Source organism: Monodelphis domestica, chromosome 4, assembly GCF_027887165.1.
Source record: "Monodelphis domestica isolate mMonDom1 chromosome 4, mMonDom1.pri, whole genome shotgun sequence".
In the NCBI taxonomy this organism is placed as follows: Eukaryota; Metazoa; Chordata; class Mammalia; order Didelphimorphia; family Didelphidae; genus Monodelphis; species Monodelphis domestica.
In genome coordinates this window covers 275,443,931-275,466,676 of record NC_077230.1, presented here as the reverse complement: position 1 = coordinate 275,466,676, position 22,746 = coordinate 275,443,931, and the positions used below count along the sequence as shown (strand labels likewise).

At 44.0% G+C, this 22,746-nt stretch overlaps 1 protein-coding gene and 1 long non-coding RNA gene across 3 annotated transcripts in view; one reads left to right on the top strand and one right to left on the bottom strand.

The window, feature by feature from the left end:
• KIRREL3 (kirre like nephrin family adhesion molecule 3) overlaps positions 1-22,542 on the top strand; it is a 779,983-nt gene extending 757,441 nt beyond the window's left edge. The window contains exons 12-18 of one of the 2 annotated variants that reach the window (XM_007495106.3): positions 2,419-2,519; positions 5,667-5,865; positions 7,824-7,859; positions 11,285-11,392; positions 19,243-19,352; positions 20,790-20,876; positions 21,340-22,542. In XM_007495106.3, the coding sequence (XP_007495168.1) occupies positions 2,419-2,519; positions 5,667-5,865; positions 7,824-7,859; positions 11,285-11,392; positions 19,243-19,352; positions 20,790-20,876; positions 21,340-21,783 (1,085 nt within the window). In that variant the 3' untranslated portion in view covers positions 21,784-22,542. The remainder of the gene's footprint in view (positions 1-2,418; positions 2,520-5,666; positions 5,866-7,823; positions 7,860-11,284; positions 11,393-19,242; positions 19,353-20,789; positions 20,877-21,339) is intronic. The other variant, XM_007495108.3, reaches the window with a different exon arrangement.
• On the bottom strand, positions 1,529-21,344 carry LOC130453796 (uncharacterized). The gene is made up of 2 exons (XR_008911352.1): positions 20,724-21,344; positions 1,529-2,018 (listed from the first exon to the last, which is right to left on the bottom strand). It is a non-coding gene; the product is annotated as an uncharacterized LOC130453796 (long non-coding RNA).
• Positions 22,543-22,746: the final 204 nt, after the last annotated feature.

Here is a 22,746-nt window from a genome sequence, read left to right as displayed (position 1 = left end):
TAGCTCACAAATCCTCTTTGACCCATAACAGATCAGAGAAACCTGTAGAACCTAATTGTTTTTTATAACTTGTTTCTGTGGGAAAGCTCATTCCAAGGTTCAACTTAGGACTCTTAGTAATGGTGACAGACTTTCTCTTTCCCTTACTCTTGCCCTGGCACCAGTATCCAGAGAAAGTGTGAGTTCCAAGAATTTAGGAAAGGATCCCAGCATGAGAGGAAAATCCCCCAAGACCATAGCAATTGAGAAGCAATAACCCCAAAGAAAATGGTCAGCAAAGGTGAGATCCTATAGCTGCTCTCAAAAGGAGGCAGTCCCCAGCTAGGGCAGCCCCTTTTTGAATTAGAAAACATTTGGATATCAGGTATTCATAAGTTGGAAACTCATTATGAAGCCAAAAACTCATTGGCCAGTATACAAAATGCCTCAATAATATGCAGTAAAAGGAGATATCTGGGCAATAAACATCTTCAAGTTTCCAAAGGCTATTAGAGAATCATCATAGCTGCTTCTCTCCATCTCCACAGCACTCAGAACTGGAAGTTAATAGGTTTATCCTGCAACATGAAAGACTTGCATAAACTCTAAGGAAGAACTCCCTCTCAGGAAATATTGTTGACTGGGCAGCCTTTTCGAGCACCCTTTGTACTGCATATCTGTGGAAACATGAAGAAGAAAACAGAACAGACACATATGAAACAAAAGCCACCCAGCAGGTGGAATGCTCAAGTGATTTTAAGAGCTAGAGTTGGGTGGGATAAAGCGAAAGGCAGAATTATGTTCCATTGCCTGTGTTTGAAGCAGCTAAGCAGCGCAGTTAGTAAAGTACTGGATTTGGAGTCAAGAACATCTGAGTTCAAATCTGGACTTAGATACTTTATTACTTGTATGACCCTGAAAAGCCACCTAACACTGTGGGCCTCAGTTTCTTCATATGTAAATATGGGGACAATAATAACACCCATTCCCCAGGGTTGCTGTAAGGATAAAACAAGATAATATTTGCAAACCTTAAAATGCTATATAAATGCTGGCTATTTTTTAGATGATAGATTCTTCTTTTAAACCCTCACCTTCCATCTTAGAATCAATACTGTGTATTGGTTCTAAGGCAGAAGAGTGGTCAGGGCTAGATAATGGGGGTTAAGTGACTTGCCTGGGGTCACACAGCTAGGAAGTGCCTGAGACCAGATTTGAAACCAAGACCTCCCATCTCTGGGCCTGACTCTCAATCCACTGAGCACCAAGCTGCCCCCATGATAAATTCCTAATATTTGGAAGCAATATTGTATGTGGAGGAAATCATCAGAAGGCTTGAGTTCAAATCCTAAATCTACCACTTATTTGCTATGTGCCAGGGCAAGTCACTTTAACCTCTAAGTCTCAGTGTCTTTATTTGTAAAATAGAAATAATAATGCTTGTACTACTTCACAAAACTGTTACTTAAGGGAATTTTTTTTAATTTAAAGCACTATACCTCCAGAGAAAGAACTGATGGCGTCTGGATGCAGACCAAGACATACTATATTTCACTTTATTTTTTCTCTTTTATTTGTTCAAGTTCTCTTTCACAAAAGTTCTAAAATGGAAAAAGATGTTTTATAGTATTATGCATGTAAAATATATATTAGACAGCTTGCTGTCTTGGGGAGGGAATGGGAGAGAGGGAAGGTGAGAGTCTGGCTTACACTTAAAGATAGTTAAGGTTAAAAATGTTTTTTCATGTAATTGAGGAAAAATAAAATATTAGTAAACAAGAACAAAATAAAGCACCAGATGAATATTATGATTATTCACAGGGGAGCATTTGGGTGGAGTTGGAAGCCCAAATGCCCCACTAGCGCCCACAAGTCCTGGTTGACAAGGTGAACCGGCAGGATCCTTGGTGGTTGGGCATCTGTGGGTCCATCCGCTCTCCTCCATCCTCTTCTAAGCAACAGTTTCCAGGGTGATGTTGTTTGTGTTAGGCAAGGGCTCCCTCTGCTGGCTATCTTTAGAATGTCATTAGCTAAAGGGGCTGAACCACAAGAGAGGTAGCAATGGTTTAACAGTGAGAATACAGTGGCCATCGTGAATAAAGAGCAGACCTCAGAACCCAGGTGACATGGGCTCAATTGGCATTTTGGCACCTGCTGGCCAGGCTATGTGACCCCGGATCTAACCTGTCAGTGCCATAAGACTAAGTTTCAGAACCATTTTAGAGAAATGTTGGCTCTTCCCAAAGAGCCAAATAAGCAGAATTGACTTCCTTCCCTGACTGTTCTTCCTTCTTTTTCCCAACTCCTGCTGCCCTATGTAAATCTCCCTGAAGGGTTGCATTCTGAGTATTTGTGGTCAGTAGAGTCCCAGGAAGGGATAGTGAAGAGGTAAGACACTGGAGGTGCTTTCCTGACATGTATTGGTATGTCTTCCCGCAGGACCCCCCATCATCTCTAGCACCCAGACCCAGCATGCCTTGCACGGTGAGAAAGGGCAGATCAAGTGTTTCATCCGGAGCACCCCTCCACCAGACCGAATCGTGAGTAAACTTGGCTCCTTGATGAGTGTCCTTTCTCTCTGGCCATTCCAGATGGAAACACATACACACGCAGGGAGAATTAGGGAAAAGGACTGGACCAGGAGTGAGAATCATTAAATCCACACATATTTATGAAGCACCAACTAGGAGCTAAATGCTGGGTGTAGATTAAAAGGCAAAAATGCAATAGACCTTACCCTTAAGGAGCTTATATTCAATCAAGAAAATCTGGTCCAAGATTTATTCCTAACTAGCTGTGTGACGTGTCAATTAAGGTATCTCAACTTTCCTATAAATCTGCCCTATCTATTTCAGAGTTGTCATTAAGACAAATTGAGACATTTAATACCTAATGTATGAAAGGCTTGGTCAGTTCTTTCCAGCTCAGAAAGCATTTTCCCATTAAAAAAAGGGGGGATTATAATCAATAGTTTGATGACCCAAAAAACTTTTTCACCCAGAATACAGTGTAGGGGTTCTTAAACCAGAGTTCCTGGACTCTGTAAAGATTTTAGGAGTGCATATTTTGGGAGGGAAGTACATCTTTATTTTCACTAACTTCTGACTGAAATTTGGCATTTCTTTCAATTGTTTAAAAACATTATTCTTTTTATTATTTTTAGTGAATATTCACTGGGCTCAGTGAATAGAGAGCCAGTCTTGGAGTTAGGAAGACCTGGATTCAAATCTGGCCCAACTCTGCCTACCTATGTGACCCTGGGCAAGTCACTTAACCCTAATTGCCTAGCCTTACTTTCTGCTCTTCTGCCATGGAACTGATATTTAGTATCAATTCTAATACAGAAGCAAAGGGTTTTTTAAAATAAATAAAATAAAAAACATCATTTTGAAAGGGAGTTGATAAGCTTCCCCAGACCATGTCTATAACAAACTTTTTTTTAAGGTTAGGGACCTTCCCCCAAGCATTTGTAAATAGAATATTCCAAGAATAAATTTTTGTCACCATATTAAGGCTTTTTGTAACCCTTTTTGCACCTCAACAATTCATCTCTATGACTTGCTACGAATAAAAAATGTGAGTACCCCTCTTGGTTCTGGGCCTCTCTGAACTTAGTTAATATGGTCCATGCAGAACAGCCATAGGGTCCAACATTGGACCAGCTTAGCAGGCTCTACCAAGAGAAGGTGATCTCTACAGCAAACTAAATATCTGGGCTTCCAGAGCTGGGACCCTTGGAGCCTTGTTTACCTAGTTCCTTTGTCAGGAGTTGCAGGAAATGGAGGGAAAGGTGTGTGAAGGTGTTATTTATAAAAGTAAACACTGTATTGCTGGCACAGCTACCGAAACCAAAGGATATCCGCATGTGGGAGAAACCAGAGGATTATTTCAGAGGGTTGACAAATCCTTGTGTGCATCTGGAGCTGTGATTTTGGTCTTTATGTAGCTACAAAGTACTTTAAAGCCCTACTGAATGGTAGGTACTAGCTTTTGTCCTCGTATAAAGTCTTCTTCAATCGATAGGTACTAATAGTACAACTACTGTCGTGTAGGGAGAGCCACTGGAATTGTGGAAAGATAACTAGGCTCCAGGTTCTAGGTCAAATCCAGCACTCGTTAGCTTTGCAGCCATGAACAAGTCACTTAACCTCTGTGCCTCATCTCCCTTAGGAGTACAATGAAGGGATTGGACTAGATATGGGGTTCATAACTCTATTTCAATATAATTTTCATTTCTAACCCTATATGTTTTGTTTTATGTACTTGAAAATAATATTCTAATACGAAAATGGGTTCAAGTAATAAATATATGTATAATCCAATGAAATTACTTGACAGCTCCAGGAGAGGGGAGGGATGAGAGGAGGGAGAAAACATGAACTATGGAACTATCGAAAAATTTTTAAATAATAAATTATATTCTGAGAAGGGGTCTATAGGCTGCCATAGGGATTCATGACACACACAGAAAGGTCAAGAACATCTGGCCAGCTGATGACTTAAATCCTTTCTAGCTGAAACCCTCCATGGTCTCGGATGCTCATACTGGTAAGCACATAGCCTGACTATTCTTGCACACATATTCAGACACATACCAGAATCCAAGCACTGAAGGACAAAACTCCTACACCTTCAAATTCTAAATACACACATACAACTCTACATACTTTTATTTATTCTTCCATCTTTAGGATCCCTAAGCACTCATCTCCATGCCATCACACAATATCTTCTATGTGCAGGTCTATATAAATTCATATTATAAAATTCATATATTGGGGACTGCTGAGTAGCTCAGTGGATTGAGAGCCAGGTCTAGAGACGGGAAACCCTGGGTTCAAATCTGCCCTCAGATACTTCCCAGCTATGTGACCCTGGGCAAGTCACTTAACCCCCATTGCCTAGCCCTTACCACTCTTCTGCCTTGGAACCACTACACAGTATTGATTCCAAGATGGAAGGTAAAGGTTTTTTGGTTTTTTTTTTAAACCCTTACCTTCCGTCTTGGAGTCAATACTGTGTATTGGCTCCAAGGCAGAAGAGTGGTAAGGGCTAGGCAATGGGGGTCAAGTGACTTGCCCAGGGTCACACAGCTAGGAAGTGACTGAGGCCAGATTTGAACCTAGGACCTCCCGTCTCTAGGCCTGGCTCTTAATCCACTGAGCTACCCAGCTGCCCCCAGTAAGGGTTTTTTTTAATTCATATATTAAAAAATCAGGAAATTTGGTGTGATGGCTTCAGATCATTTCAGAATTCGGGGACCTGAGTTCAAATTCAAACTGTCACTTTTTATCAGTGTGACCTTGAACAAGTCACTTCACAATTCTTGGCCTTAGTTTCCCCATCTATACAAGTAAGGGCTTGCCTTTCTAGACCTATGAAGCAATGGGCATGCCCAGGTACTGAGACCTCTATACACACAAGCAAACATAGGTTCCCATTCAGTGCACACTGAAAGATGGCATTTATCCATAGGATGAGTGTCTATGGATGAGAGCCCATACATGCGGGTTGTGTAATGCTGGCAGGTGCCCATGTTTGGGTAGATGGAGGTTTCTGATGAAGTCAGACGGGTTCCCCAAAGCAGACGGGAGAGAAGACAAGGAGCTTAGGTGGCTCTTGCTCCCTCCACAGCCTGCCTCAAATGGCATCTGTGACTCATCCTGATCTTCTCCCCCCCTTCCTAGGCCTGGTCCTGGAAGGAGAACGTCCTAGAGTCGGGGACCTCGGGGCGTTACACAGTAGAGACCGTCAGCACCGAAGAAGGTGTCATCTCCACACTGACCATCAGCAACATCGTTCGGGCCGACTTCCAGACCATCTATAATTGCACGGCTTGGAATAGCTTTGGCTCCGACACGGAGATAATACGACTCAAGGAGCAAGGTGGGAGCCCTAAGGAAGCTGATGAGGGGGAGTGGAGAATCTGGGTCCCTGAATCAGGGCTGGGGAGGGAAGCCTGCTGGGAAACTGGAACACCGAAGGCAACATTCTACCAGTATTAGGGAGAGACAAGGGGGGAAAATCACAGTGTAGAATAATTTGACAAAAGTAGAGGCTTTGGGCCAAAGCGAATGGCAAGATACCAGGCTCAAGTTCTTTTCTTAATTTTCACGTCTGTCCTTGGGCACGACTATCCACCAACTTTGCAGAACTGAGAATCAACTTCCTCCAAGCAGAATCCAAATAGTAGCATCGATGAATGACTTGGATGGCTACTGTGCCTTCTCCCTTTTTTACAAAGGTCCCCTATCAAATACCCCATTGCCATGGTGGGTGGTCCTGTGCTGGAGGGGAGCCATTTGAGGGCTAGGAGTGTCCACTAGAGGACAGAGAGGGCATTGGTATGATGGGAATACTGGTTCTGCCTTCAAGAAAAAAAACAGAGAAGAAAGTCGGACTCAGTGAGAGTTCCCAGAGGATGCCCAAGCCAGGGAAAATGAGCTGGAAGAACCCTTCTCTCTCAAGGCTATCTGAAGATTGCCAGGGAATTAGACATGCTAGCTGGAAGAACCAAGGGGTTGTGCTGGATGGATGGGTATAGGGCAGCTGAGCTAGAAGAAATGTTAGAAGAGTCTCCAAGGGGCAGCTGGGTAGCTCAGTGGATTGAGAGCCAGTCCTAGAGACGGGAGGACTTAGGTTCAAATCTGGCCTATGGCACTTCCCAGCTGTGTGACCCTGGGCAAGTCACTTAACCCCCATTGCCTAGCCCTTACCACTCTTCTGCCTTGGAGCCAATACACAGTATTGATTCCAAGATGGAAGGTGAGGGTTTAAAAAAAAAAAAGAAGAAGAAGAAGAGTCCCCACTCCCCATTTGTGACCCATATGTCTCAGCTCTGGGACTAGAAAGACTACAGAGGCAGCTGCGGTCAGCTCTCCAGTGATACAGGGACAGGAAATACCTCCACATTAGGGGTCTGCTATCTCTGAGATGCCCAGGTAGTGCCAGGGTCTCTGTAAATCCTGACTAAGAGCTGAAGCCAAACTTCAGAGTGAATGGGTTCTTCCAGATGCCAGTTAGGGATGTGACCAGAGATGGGCACTCGGGGAAAAAAAAGCTGCATGCCCAGAACTGCTTCTAGGCAACAGAGGGCAGGAAGCAAGATGCCCAGAGATCAATTGGACACCATTTCTGCCAACCAGTCCCAGCTAATCACTTAGAGGAGAGGCCAGAGAGGTTATTTGACCCCTTCCAGAGTTTCAAGCTATAATTGTTCTCTCCCACTCAAAAAAGTTCAGGATTCTCCTTTCCTGCCCTATAGATGGTCCAAGCTTGAATGAATGAGCTGGCCTTGGCTACTTTGGAAGAATGATATTGGGTACAGAAGGCAGAGTAGTCGAGATTAGATGATGCCCCTCAGTCCTGACCATTTCCACCATACTGCCCAACTCAGACCCTAACTGATGAGGAGCCTGAGATAGGTTCCTCTGACACTCAGTGCCATCATGCTTGTCTCCTGGCATCCATCCTCCTAATGGTAGTTCTAGTTTACATGATTATTGGCACATGATTTGCATGGCATCATCCACATGTCATCCCAAAGCCCTTAGCCTCTTCCTGCGTGTCCCCTCAATGTTCGGTCCTTGCTTCTCTCCCCTCCTTAGCCTTTGACCCAGTGTCCCAGCCCATGTTGCTTTTCTCACCCCCCACCCACCCTGTTCCCCTTTGCTGTCTCTGACTCTGACTGAATAAATTCTAAGTTTGACTCTGCAGGGCTGAACCTGTTGGGTGGTCTCAGAGTTATTAGGAAGAGAGTTCCCTTCCAGCATTCACCCAGGTCTTCCCAGCTAACTTGCCCCTCACCCGGCCCAGCTGTGGACACTTGCTTTATTTCCAAACAGGTACGGAAATGAAGTCGGGAGCTGGGCTGGAAGCAGGTATGAAAGGAGCTACCCAGGGGAGGGGAGGGAAGGGCCCTGTTGGCTAGGTGGGGAGGAAGCCCAGGAGGAGATGGAGGCCTCTGAAGGCCCCAAACTGACTGCCCCTACATTTTAGAGAGGACTGTGCAACTTGTACCAAGGGAGCAGGAATGGAGGCTCTCCTGGGAGCCTCCTTCTAATCTCCAACAGGGGTCAGAACAGGGACCCCAGGAACCTGATCCTGTCCATGCTTGGGACCAAGCCTGGCTCTTGAGTGGTGCCCACTGCCTGCACCCCCTACAGGGCCTGCTCCTGCTCTGACCATACCCTGTAACTCCCTCCCTTCTTAGGAGTCCTTTGGCACCCTGTGTGCCCCTGGGGATCACTCCCCTTGCCCCAGCCCGCTGTCAGTCACTGGACTCCCAGAAGGCCTCTGACTTCTTACAGTCGGCAGCCACTTGCCACCTCTGATGTCTGTTGAGTATCTGTGCCCTCTTACCTGATATTTAGTACCTTATTATTAAGTCACTGGGCAGTGCCCATCTCCCCTGGCACTCAAGCACCAACTTGGTACAAAACTTCCCATGCTTGAATGGGTTCTGTCCTAGTGCTGTGCAAGAACAAGATGAGGGAGGCATAGACGGTGGAAGCTTGGTACAAAACCTAAAGAGGAAATCAGAGCCCTGACAGATAACAGGAAGCCTTTGGCCCGCTGGCCTAACAGGGGCTGTGCTGGTATCCTGGGCCCCTTTCTGCTGATTCTGACAACTCCCTTAACCCCAAAAATACCCTGCCAGCCTCAGCAGGGCATGGGGACATGCTGGCTTCTGCACTTACCATGTATGTGAAGTTTGAACCTCCTTGGACCCTATCTTTACCTTCTTGCACTGGGTAACTAACATTTAGTGATTTATAGTTTAAGAAGCCCATGTTTGCAGGATCTATTTAATTTTTGCAACACTGAAAGTCAGGTAGTATAAGCATTAGTCCCTTTTTCGGTAAAGAAACAGGCTCAGGAAGTGACTTGCCCAATGTTGAATTACTCTGGTTTTCAAGCCCATCTCTTCTGACCAAAATCCAGGCCTGTTTCCAGTGTCTGCCTAGCCCAGGGCCTTATGCAGAAGAGACACCTGGTAAATGCTGTTGGATTGGATTTCTCCTAGACCACACGGGCACTCAGAGATGTCTTACTCGCTATTAAGTGCCCCGTGTACCCTCCCAGGGGCATTGGCACCAGCTCAGGAGAGCTGCTGGAAGCCAGGCAGAGGCGGTGTCTGGTTGAAGGTTAAACACTCTTATCTGCCTCCTGCTGTTGGGTCCTGACCCATAGGATAATAATGTTCTCACTGACACCCCTGCAGAGAGCTTCCATTGGCAGAGTAGAAGAGTATCTCTTACCCGTCTTCATTTTCCATCTGTCTGCTAACAGTCACCTCCAGATCCTCTAAGTCCCCCTTTTCCTTGCAGGGACTCCTAGTGCCAGGTAGGGGAAAGGATTGGGGCAGGGTTTTCCCTATCTCTTCTATACTTCCCCCTACCCATCCACTGGGGAACCACAAAAAAGGGCACTCTGGACAGCAGGGTTGGACGATCCAAGTAGTCTACCTAGGCAAATTCCCAGCACACCGTGTCCCCCACCAAAGTCTCGAGGCCTTAAGTGACTAATATCTCTATCTCCCCTTGGAAAAGAAATTTTGCAAGGATCCCGGAGGTCAGTGCAGATAACATCTGATGGCCCTATGGCCAGTCTACCTTCCTGGCCATTGGCTACCAAGATGGAGGCCTGCAGAGGAAAAGCTAGAGGAAGGCTGAGATCTTTGAGTCAGGCCAGACATAGCCACCAAATCACTTTCAGGATCTTTATTTGCCATTCCCCACCCCACCCCACCCCCGGTCTAAGTGAAAGACTTGAGAGACAGCACAAGATAGTGGAAAGGATTAGGTGGCTTACTGGATAGGGTGCCAGGCTTGGAGGCAAGAGATACTGAGTTCAAATATGATCTCAGACACTTCCTATCTGTGCTACCCTGGGCAAGTCACTTAAACTCCATTGCCTACTGCTTGGAAGCAGTACTTAGTATTGATCCTAAGTTAGAAGGTAAGAGTTTAAGAAAAAAATAATTAGGAACTATGAATCAGGAAACCCTGATCTGCCACTAACAGGTTGTAAGACCCTAAACAAATCATCTCCCTTCTTGGGACTTAATTTTTATTACCAGAGGATAGAATTGGCCCAGATGGTCTCTAAGGTCCCTCCCCACTCTAATAGTCAGTGATTTGATGCCTGATGAGCTGGCTTGCTGTTGGTTCACCTAGATTGAGTAAACCTTTCAGCCCTGGAGAGATTAGGAACCAAGACTTCCACAAAAAAAAATAATAAAAATAAAGGAATCCATCAGTGATCCACTCTATGTTCCCCACAACTCCCCCAAACCAAGGCCCCAGGGAGGAAAAGGGCTGGTTGTCTTCTCACTTGAGTCAAATCAGAATGCCAGTGGCAGAAAGCAGAGATAAACAGGCCAGCTTTGTTTACCTAAAAGAGAGCGGGAATAGCCTCAGAGAGCTCAGAAGACCAGTTTAGATTGAAAAACAGGGCTGGGTGGGAAAGAAAGAAGTGGCTCTCCCTAGACTGATAAACGGGAGTGTCCCCTTTGCTTCCCCAAAGTTGTTCCACTGCCCCCTCTCTGGTCCTCCATGTGGGCTCAAGGTACACAGAGAGCAAGGCATCAGAGGGATAAGAACCCTTATCCTACCCCATCCACTTCTACCCATTTCTCCTGGAGGAGGGATGCCTGTATTAAAGATGGCCCAGCTATATTCTTTCAAAGGCTCTCCCACTGAACCATGCTGCCCATGCATGCATTTTTCCATCCATTCTGTGCCCCCTGGAACCTTAATAGAGGCTATTTTGTCTTTCCCAAGACAAAAACAAAAACTGAGCCAATGGTTCTCTCCTGTCCAGGGTTCTGACTAGAGGATTCTTTTAGCATCTTATTTGTTCTCCATTCACTATCCAAAGGCATCCTCCCTTGTCCCCATCATTCTTCACCCTCTGCCTTTCAGAACTCTTCTCCCAGTGACTAATTTCTGTCCCTTTGCCTCCACTTCCTTCAGCACGTGTGCCCTCTACCCTACAATGTTTGCACCTGCTAGTCCTCTCCCACAAGTCCTGATCCCCTCTTCAGTTCCTCCTGTCACCTTCATACTCCTTCCTTCCCCTGGTACCCCACCAGCCAGTGGGCCTAGATTAGTCTGATGTAGGTGGGACTCTGCCTTACCCAGTATCCATTTCCCAGGAAAGAGAGAGGTCTAAGTGTGCCCACCCTCCTCAACCTGTAAAAGGCTCTACTCAAGATGGCAGTGGTAGGAAGGAGTTGTAAGGAGTGACTGAGCTGAGTCTTCCAACACCATCACCATAATAGGTACTTTCTTTTCTCCCACAGAATCCGTGCCAATGTCTGTCATCATTGGGGTAGCAGTGGGAGCCGGTGTGGCCTTCCTTGTTCTCATGGCAACCATTGTGGCCTTCTGCTGTGCCCGTTCCCAGAGAAGTATGGAGGAGCAGGGGATGTGGGATGTTCTCGGGGTCAGGGTAGGGGGGAAAGAATAGAACCTAAGTTGGACCACCCAACTTTGAGTAGAATCTTGTGGTTGGAAGAACAGTGAACAGGGGACCCTGGTCACAATATGGTCAGTCATCGCAACATTTTTTATTGATTTCCTTCTATATTACGAAACCCTGCTCTGAGTTCTAGGCAGAGATACAAAACAGAAAGACGGGAGAGATTTGCTCTTTGCCCTTGAATGGCTTCCAGCCTAACTGGTGAAACTGGACCCACACACTTAAAAGAGTTCTAAAGAAAGAATACAAGGAATGTGTACCAGCAACTATAAACACTGTAATTATGAGGTGATATATGCATATAAGTGGTCAGAAAGAATGTTGGGAGTAAGTAGTTAAAGGAACCCAGAATTTTTAGCCTGGAAAGAAGCCAGGGAAGGTTTTATTGGGGGGGGCATGAGTCTTACAGGGGAAGAGACCCATATATGATAATTATCTTCCCTTAAGCTACTAAAAAGAGGAAAATGAATTATTCTGTGCCGTCTCCAAAGAACAGAAGTTTTAAACAATGAGTAGGACTAATAAAGAAGCCAAACTGGGCTCAACAAAAGAAGGAATTTTCAAGCAATTTATGCTATCTCGAAAATGAGATGGGCTGCCAAATGAAGTAACAGTCTCATCACTAGATGTGTACCATGAATATTATAGAAGTGATTCCTACATTGGGTAGAAGGTTGGACTAAATGACAAAGAAAGTCTCTTCCCATTCTACTATTCCCTGATTCTTTGAATGGAGTGAACATATTCAGGTGGAAATAGCCTGAGAAAACTTTCCCTACAGAATAAGTTTCAAGCAGTTTTGAACATGCACTGACTGGCAGAGAGGAGGCAAGAGATGGTCAGATATGATGAAGGTTTTACAGGCAAGTGTGGAGGGGCAAAAGTGGAAGCAAGAATGTAGGAACCAAGACTGAAGAGTGTCACAAACACCTGAAACTATACCTAAAGACCTGTCCTACCTGAACTTTGCTTGTACTCTCCTTCTAATGGCTCTAAGCCATCACAGAACTATTGGGTTCGTGGCTTCTCCCTCTGTCCCACTAGGCCCCACCTGACCTCAAAGGCAGTATTTCCCAATCCAAACTGTGCCTCTAATCAATAAAATAATCTAAATTTTCTACCTCTGTCTGCTCAGCCCAGTTGAGTAGGAATTCCTCCAAGCTCAAGCCAAGTTCTATTTATAGGTTTTAAGAAGCAAGAGGAGAGGGGCAGCTAGGTGGCTCAGTGGATTGAGATCCAGACCTAGAGACTAGAGGTTCTGTTTCAAATCTGACTTCAGATACTTCCTAGCTATGTGACCCTGTTCAAGTCACTTAACCCCCATTGCCTAGCCCTTACCATTCTTCTACCTTAGAACCAATATACAGTAGTATTGATTCTAAGAAAGAAGGTAAGGATTTTTTTAAGTAAGGGGAAATTATAGCATCTACTATGTAGAGGCACTTGGCTGAGTGCTACAAGACACTATTATTCCCATCTTACAGTTGAGGAAACTGAGGCAAATAGAGGTTTAAATGATATGGCCAATAAATATCTAAGGACTCCAGGCTCAGCATTCTTTCTACTGGGATACCTAGCTGCCTCTTAAAGGTAAGATTGCTAAAAAATTTGCCAAAGATCAGAGGTTGGAAAACCCTTTTTTTGTCTCTGGAAGAGAAAATGAGGTTGACAAATTTGTGGAACTCCACTTAAACCCAATTCATTCACAAGTCAAGATTTCACCCCCTGATGTCAACAGTCCTCTTTGAAATAAATAATTGTTTAGCTGACAAAAAGTTAGATCTAGACAGTGCCTGCCCTCAAAATAAAAATGACATTCTAATGGGAAAAGATAATACCTTAAGGGAGTTAACATTTATCTTATCTAGAACCTAGTCCTTTATGGCTCACTCAATTTCCTTGATGACTAATGTGACCAACTCTATGCATCTGATGCCACTCTCAGTTGTGCCTTGATCATATTCCCCAATCTGCAGAGCAGGCGGCATCTTGGATTTGGACTTTACACTGGTAAGTCTAGGCCTAATCTCTTCATATGGTCAATGGTCCCAGGCACAGCTGCCCCAGGCCAACACCTAAAACTGGCTCCCTTCATTTCTGACTTCAAATCTCTGGCCAGTTGTTGTCTGTCCACCAATTCCCCCCTAGCTACTAGCTTTCTTCTCCCTCTCAGGCCATTTGCAGAGCTGCTGACTTAATACCAGCTGAGTCCAATTAGCATTTCACACCTGTCCTAGCCCAGCTGCCAGCTCCACCCTCTGCTGGACTCACAGTTTTATAGCAAAGCCATCGTTTTCAACATCCAGTAATAGCATCGTACAATGGCCATTAACAACAAAGGTAGGGTCCTTTCATGACATGGTACATGAGGAAAAGTGATCAGGTTTAATGATTGGAGTGACTACAGTCCTGAGGACTACAGTCACCATGAGAAGGAAAATAACAACGAGGACAAGAGTGAGTCAGCTGCCATAGGTAGGAAACAAGAAAGTTGAAGCTGATCCTCGCCCAAAGAACATTTCCTGGGATGGTAGAAATGAACAGATAGGTTAAGTTACCCAACACTAAGCCTCTAGAACTAGGAAACCCATGAGATATCTAGAGGCAGCTAGACAGAGAACTCTGAACTTGGCCAATAAGCATTTAATAAGCACCGACTATGTACCAGGCAATAGAATGCTCTTACTAGCTATGTGGCCCTGGGCAAGTCATTTAACCTCAATTGACTCAACTGAAAAATGGGAAGAATAATAGAACTCATCTCCTATAATATTTGTAAGGTGCTTTGCAAGTCGTAAAATGCTAGGTGAGTTCTAGCTATTATTATAATTCCCTTCATAGGTACTGTATTAGTGGGGAAATTGAAGAAGGAACCAAAGTTCCAGCTACTTGGGGAATAAATATACAGTAACACTTCCTTCCTCCCCTTCCCCCAAGTTGGGCTACTAACAAATGGAGTCAGTTCTGACTAGACTAAAAGGGTAAATTAGATTTCCCCTCAGCCCTCCTTCTAGAAATGATGTTCTTTGAAGTTCCCCTCCTAATCCATTGAATCTGATTGAAGTCTCTATTAAAATCAAGATGTCTATTTATTTAGGTATAAAGTGTTGAAGGGTAATGAGGACAAAGGGAAAGGGAAGTCCCTAGCTATTTCCTATACAGATCTAGGGGGTTTGACCCAGGGTCTTTCTTCAGAATAAATTCTGAGGTTCCCCTAAGGGACAAAAGTCTTTATCCTAAAAGTGTCACCAGTTGAAAAATAAGATCTCCTATGGCTCAGGCAAAAGGTTTGAGAAAATTGGTATCTTCACAACAAAGGATCAGTTCCTTCTCCCCTTAGCTCCAGGAGCAAAGAACCTTTTCTAGTTTCCAACTGTCCCCTCCTGAGCTTGGCTGAAAAGTTCCATACCATCCCCCAAAGTCATCTAGGGTTCCATTTCCTCTTCTCCTGAGATAGCCCTTCAAAATTCAATCTTTCCATTGCTTCTAGTCTTCCCCTCTTATACAAATCCCCCTTTTCTTTTTTGTACAAAGTCAACCAGACTTTGTACTAAAGTTCAGTACTTACATTATTGATTAACCCTATATTCTGTCTGTCTTATGAAATATACTATCCTAAATATTCCACCACCACCCAAAATAACAAATCCTAATCTATTCTCAATATCCTAATCTCTCTAAATTCTATGCTGAGATTAGGGTTGAAGGAAAGTGGGAGGGTAGGAAAATTAATTCAAATACAGAAGTATTTTAAACATAGCAACAAATTCACAATTATAACATTTTTTCTGTAACAAACTAACTCTTCCTATCACAATGAACCATAACAATTGTACTATCAACTCTTAACTCCTAAGTTAACTATATATCTTTTAAAATTATATCATAAGATATAGTATTCTCCTGTCCCTAATCTATCTCTAGTTCCAAACTTCCCTAAACTAATCTTTCCCTGTGTGTTAATGATTAATATATTAGTATTCTTAAGCTATGTTAGTAAGTTAATTCATTAATATCATACAAATGTACATTGTCTTCCTATACAACTTTACATATATACAACTATGATACATTTTTACACGAGTCCTGACCAGAGGTCATGTAGACTAGAATCTTTGTATCTTCTTGCCTGCATGAGTCCTGCAGAAGCTCAAATAGGTTGATCTTATGTACGATGCAACCAAAAATCAGTGTGAATAAATGTATATGTGCTAATTCATGTACTGTTGCTGTATACTTACTCCATCTGTGAATCCTCTTCATGTTATAATTTTAATGTATATGTGAATGCATTGCCCTATATATGTGAAATTAACATGCATAACAAATAATCTTACATGACCCATTATCATTAGTCTGTCAATATAACTAGCAGGGTATTCATTTTTATCTTGGACTATCCTGTCAAACTTGCTCCAAGTGTTTGGTCTATCACAAAATGATCTAATCACTTGTAGGAGGTCTTCCCTGCTCCTTTTGAGATATGTGAAATTAGCCAGGCCTGCAAAATCAAAATCCTCACATTCATGTGCCCTAGGTCAGCCTTTCAAGCTCTCATCCTGTCTGGTCTTTTCCACAAATTGTCTCTGTTTATGGTGGCTAAAAACTTCTCCCATTATAAGTTCAATATCTTCAAAATTGGGTTCATTAACTTTGAACGCCCTTTTCAGCTCCTTTACACATTTGTAAGGCTCAAAGTAAAATTTTGGAAACCTTTTCTTCAGCAACTCCACATCTTGGCTGGTAAAAGACTTGTGTACCTTCGTGTGCAAAACACAAAACCCGTCGGTGAGCCATACCACATCACAGAGTGGCATGATTTTGTGAGCCCCTGTGACCTCTGTTGTTGTGTTGTCTAGTTTGCTACCTTCCTTAGTACTGCTAGAAACATTGTCTACAACTGTTGTGTCATTGGTTTTGTCTTTTTCGTTGCCTGGTTTTACTTTATCCTCAAATGTATCCTTATTTGTATCAGCTGTCCCCATCTCATTAACATTGTCCTTATCTTTGTTTGCCAAGTAGTCGTTGCAAATCCTTTTCACGTGATACTCAAGTTTGTTGTCTAAAATTAGGATTTGTGCTGGTTTTCTTGGTAACATCATATTTAGAAAAGATTTCACATAAGATAGGATTTGATGGTAGCCATAAGGATCACATACACTTGGGTCACTTCCCTCCATACAATTGATTTAGTAAATGGTATCATCATTATAAAAAACATAAAATTAGTAATGAATTCCATCGTGTCCATCATAACTGATGTCACAGTGTTGTAAATAATATAGTATGTCCAGTAAATCCATAATACCATGAGTATAGAAGCCCACAAAAGTATATGCCACATCTTGTTTCTCTTTTATAAACTCCTCTTTCCTTGAACCCCTCTAAATGGTTACCCTTGTTTGGGGGTTCCAACTGTCATCCCCCCTTTCAGTTGGCTGGGATGGATTCTGTATTTACACTAGGGCGCCAAAATTGTATTAGTGGGGAAATTGAAGAAGGAACCAAAGTTCCAGCTACTTGGGGGATAAATATAAAGTAACACTTCCTTTCTCCCCTTCCCCCAAGTTGGGTTATTAACAAATAGAGTCAGTTCTGACTGGACTAAAAGAGTAAGTAAACTTCCCCTTAGCCCTCCTTTCTTTAAATGATGTTCTTTGAAGTTCCGCTAAGACATTGAATCTGACTGAAGTCTCTATTTAACTCAAGATATCTATTTATTTAGGTATAAAGGGTTGAAGAATAATGAAGACAAAGGGTCACTGGTGCAGCAATAGTGACTAACGATAGGACATACTTCACTACCTAGTCATGTCAGCGCACCCATGGCTTTGCTTCACACAAAAGGCAAAAGAGTGAACCTGTTCACGGATTCTGCTTACAGTTTCCCAGTGGTGCATGCCAATGCATTTACATGGCAGAACAGAGGTTTTATGACAACAGCTGGTAAACAAATTCACATATAAAGATCTTATATCCCATCTCATAGCAGCTGTGGATTTATCAAGGGAAGTAGTTATCATTCATTGCAAAGCATATACCTCTGGCAAGGACAATATCCCCAGGGATACCTGGGAAACCAAAAGGCAGATATAATAACAAGATATGCAGCAAGATTTGATCCCTACCATGTTCTGAACCTTTCTCTGGTGGAAAAGAATGATCTTACCAAAGCATACCACAGGGAAGAGATTCAGTCATGAAAAAAACATCTAGGAGCCAAATTAGTGAAAGGTATATGGCTAGCTGAAGGAGGTAAGCCCATACTTCCTAAAAAACTGTATCAACATCTGTGCAATGTGGTTCACTCCAAAAGTCATTACGAAATACAATCCATGCTTGATGGGTAGGGAGGTTTTGGACAATTCCGGGGATATCTACATATGCTATTAGAGTTTATCAGGCATGTGACATATGTAGGAAGTTCAATCAAGGTCACTTTAAGAACAAGGCATTGGGAGTCAGACCTTTAAGTTACACAGCATTCTGATATTTGCAGATTGACTACATTAACATGCCCAATGACAAGGGATTTAAATATGTGTTGATAATAGTGGATTGTCTAATTAGATGGCTAGAGGCATATCTGGCTAAAAGTAGCAACACAGCCTCAGTAGTAAAAACACTACTGAAGGAAATAATTCCTAGATATGGAATTCCTGATGTTATAGACTTGGACAGGGGGTCGCATTTCACTTCACAGATTTTGCAAGAAGTGTACAAGAACTTAGGAATAAAAAGTAGACTACATGATGTATATAGACCTCAGAGTTCAGGGCAAGTCGAAAATATGAATAAAGAATTGAAAAGAACTATAGGAAAACTCTGTGCACAAACTCATCTAAAGTGGAGAGAGGTTCTTCCTTTAGCTTTATTTCATCTTAGAGCTAGGCCTAGAGGAGACTTGCACATCTCCCAGTTTGAAAGTCTATATGGTCAACCGTTGTGGCATGGAAGAACAGCAAAACCATCTTACATATCCATGTTAAAAGGAGAATGCCAACTTTACACCTATCTAGTAGAAATACAAAATAGGTTGGAAGAATTAAGGAAATTCGAATTGTTAGCCCAAAGAGTACCACTGGACTTCTCATTACACAATATCAAGCCTGGAGATAAAGTGTATGTGAAGAATTTTGTTAGAAAAACATCTACTGAACCAAGATGGAATGGCCCTTTGGAGGTGGTTTTAACTACTCCTACATCCATCAAAGTTTCAGAAAAAGATCAGTGGTATCATGCCTTGCATGCAAAATAACATTATACCCATAATATTGATAGCAAGATAGAAGATCTAGAGAAACATCCTGAAGAAAATGCAAAAGAAATAACAGAATCTGAAGTAATGCCAAATGCCCTAGCAACAACTGAAATTGTCCCTATAAATGAGAATAACAAGAGTGATGAAGAAGAATCTTATACAGTACTAAAGCTGGAGGACCCTGAAATATGCTCTGTATTCTTGGAGTAATATCTTAGGAATCAATAGAGCTCTGGTCACCATATAGCTCAAATGCCCAGGACACAGATATCCACAAACAACAGGTCTACATTTTCAAATCAAGGCTTTATTAGTCATGAGGTCTCTTAAACTGAAGATTGAAGAGCAGTGGGACAGAGGGGGCTTGGCTCTAAAAGATCAGGGTCCCCCACTTGGGGCCATTGGCAATAGGGAAAGAAAGATACCAAGAACAAAGGTAAATGACAAGAATGGCTATTGAGGAGTGAGGGCAGGGCAGGAGTAGTTTTATCATCTGTCTTTTCCCACTTTTTACTCAGATCTGAAAGGTGTTGTGTCGGCAAAGAATGACATCAGAGTGGAGATTGTCCACAAGGAGCCTGCTGCAGGGAGAGATTCTGAGGAGCATCCCACCATCAAGCAGCTGATGGTAAAAATGCTGTCTCTTGCCTCATGTTCATCCTCACCTGCCCTGACTACCCCCACTGAAGTTCGAGACATCAGCTTGATTCAATAAGGAGAGAACACATCTCCCCTGTCCCCCTTGCCAGTCAGGGTTAATCACCACAAAACCAGATAAAGCAGCAGGTCAAGGGCTCAGCCCAAGGTCCCTTCCACATCCTCCCCTCTTCTCTCTGTCACCACAAAAGTATTTCTTTCACAGACCTCTGTGAAAGATCATGGGGTGAGGAGAAGAGAAGCCAAGACTTCAGTGTTTAATAATGTTTAATGTTAATTTTTAATAATTTTAGTAATGGTAATGGTTCCCTGAATAAGTGCTGGGACACCCACAGATGGCTCCTTCCATGAGGGCCATTCCTTCATGTCCTTAGGGATGAGAAGGAGGCCAGCTTCCTAACCTGGCAGCCTCCCACCTGAGCTCCAAACCCTCAGGCAGTCACCACTATATTCCCTAGAAAGGGCAATGGAAATAGATCTGACAGAAAGGAGGTCCAAACCAATTCCCTTGTGTCTTTCACTCTCCACTCCCATCCCCATGTGGTGACATGGCCAAGGACCTTGGCCTTGGAGGACCATCTATGGGTGGGGGAGCAGGAAGGATCCCAGAACAAATAAGAACTCGAGTCATTCTAGAAGAGGAAAGGGTGCGGTTAAAGAATCCAGTGGAGGGAGCCTGGGATGGGGCAGGAGAAATGGCACTGCCTCTCCCTAAGACTTTAAGAAGATACCAGGCAGTTAGAGAGAGGGGCGGGGAGCAGGAAAGAGGCCGTGCTCATGGCATAGGCAGGGACCTTGGACAAACATCATAAGTGAGAAATGTAAGAAACAGGAAATGATATGTTATGAGGATATGTGTCATGGTGGTTATCAGCTCACTTAACAAAAACATATGAAGCATCTAGTATTAATGCCATGTGCACAAGTTTCTCCTTAGCCTCGTATCTCATTATTTTCCATCTTCTAGCTGATAACGCCCATTTTCATTTATCTATGGCATTGCTTTGGATGAAGCTTGCTGCTTACTCACTGGGGCAGGGGAAATGGTGCCATTCCAACTCTTCATTTCTCCCTTCATTGCATGGCACTGGAAAATGGGCTAGTCTGGTATGAGCTCTGATTCATAGTCAATATTTGTTTCCCTTGTAATTGGAAAATAGAGTCTTTAAAGGATAAACCCCAAGGCCCAGACCAAGGCAAGTAGAATCCTAAGAGCCCCATTTCCCTCTGTTTATTCTCTTGGCATAGGACTGGGAAGCAAAAATTATAGTTTGAGATTTCATCCTAGCTTCTCCCAATCTGGGAAAAGCACCATCTTTAACTCTCTGATGCCTCTACTTACCCTCTGAGAAAAAATGGAAGTGTTGACTCATCTCTCTTCCACTGAAAAGCCTCCTTTGCATTGCAGATGGATCGAGGGGAATTCCAGCAGGACTCAGTTCTGAAGCAGCTGGAGGTCCTCAAGGAGGAGGAGAAGGAATTTCAGAACCTAAAGGTAAGGAGCAAAGGTCCTGAAGGCTTGCTGTGGGAATTGACAGAGATGGAAGACAAGTAAGATTACAGATCTACTGCAACTTCCAGCATTCAGCTGATGCAACCCCATAAGCATCCAGGGAGAACCCAAGGAAACCCAAATGACTAGTGGGCAAGAAAGAGTAGAAGGCCACCAGAGGAGGCGCCCATTCAAATGGACACCACCACACCCCCACGCACACTAAAACAGCTTAAAGAGCCAGGGCTCTTTGTGGCAATTTCCAGGGATGGCCTTATTTTCTAGTGTTCAGCTATCACCCATATAATTCAGTTCATTTAAACACATGCCACTCACAAAGCAGCCATGTCCTTGATGCCCTAGACTCCAGAGTCCCCTCTAGTCCATCTCCTCCTCATAGTATCTCCATCTCTCCAGAAGCCCCTTGAAAGCCCCACCTAACCCTCTCTTTTTCTTCACCATCCAGGACCCCACCAATGGCTACTACAGTGTCAACACCTTCAAGGAGCACCACTCCACTCCCACCATCTCACTCTCCAGCTGCCAGCCCGACCTTCGCCCTGCTGGAAAACAACGAGTCCCCACAGGCATGTCCTTCACCAACATCTACAGCACCCTGAGCGGCCAGAGTCGCCTCTACGACTATGGGCAGAGGTTTGTGCTGGGAATGGGCAGCTCCTCCATCGAATTGTGTGAGCGTGAGTTCCAGAGAGGCTCACTCAGCGACAGCAGCTCCTTCCTGGACACGCAGTGTGACAGCAGCGTCAGCAGCAGCGGCAAGCAGGATGGTTATGTGCAGTTTGATAAGGCCAGCAAAGCCTCTGCCTCTTCTTCCCACCACTCTCAGTCCTCCTCCCAGAACTCGGACCCCAGCCGGCCCCTGCAGCGGAGGATGCAGACTCACGTCTGAAGGACCCAAACCCATGGGGAAGGGATTGGGGAGGGAGAACAGGGCACCCTGGTGTCCAAGGGGACTGTGGAGGGGACCCCAGGACTAGCTGATCCCTAGGACAACATCCCACTTCAGAGCTCTGATCAAGCACAAATCTCTCTCCCTGACCGTGGCATGGGAAATATGGACAAAGAACATAGCTGAGGGCATAAAGCCCAATGCTGGACAACCTCCTGCCCCCAGCCTTCCCTTCACACAGGTACTGGTAGCAGCTACCACTTTGCTTTAATGAAACTGCTGCCCACTCTTGGGGCTCTATCTCCCAGGTATCCATACTTTCCCAGTTCCTGTTCCTGTGTCCCTCTACAGCCTTGGGGAAATCAGGCATCACTTCCTAACACTGAGTCACCCCAGAAAACCCATATCTCTTCCTGCTGTTCATAGCTACTACTTTGGAGACTGGGAAGCCAACAGCAGCCCTAACTGGGGTGCCCCATCCCCAACCAACTTGGTAGGGAAATTCCCCCATTTCTGTTTGGTGTTTTGTGTCCATATTATTGAAGTTCTGTCTTTGGACTCAACATCCCTGGATTCTGAGGCAGGGGCTGACCCATTTGGAGGCTGATGGTACTGAGAGGGAGGAGGATGAGGGAGAGTTTCTCCCCTGAAAGTAGCCCCTGCCAAAACCCACCCCTCCTTCTGTAACACAGAACCTCCCTGTTGCTTTGTGTATCCCCATAGCACAACTGGAGTTAATATAAGAGGTGTGAGAGCTTCTCTGGTCCAGGATTCTTTCAGTGGAAAGGTGGGACAGGGTCTTATGAAAATGGGCATGATTCCAAAGTGGACTGATTTGAGAGCGAGTCACAATAATGAGAGAGTAGAAAGGAAGATCTGGGCATGGAATATTCCTTTGTCTCCTCCATTTTATGGGATAGCAATATAGCCTGACTTACCTCTCCACCTGATTCGGGGTGATAG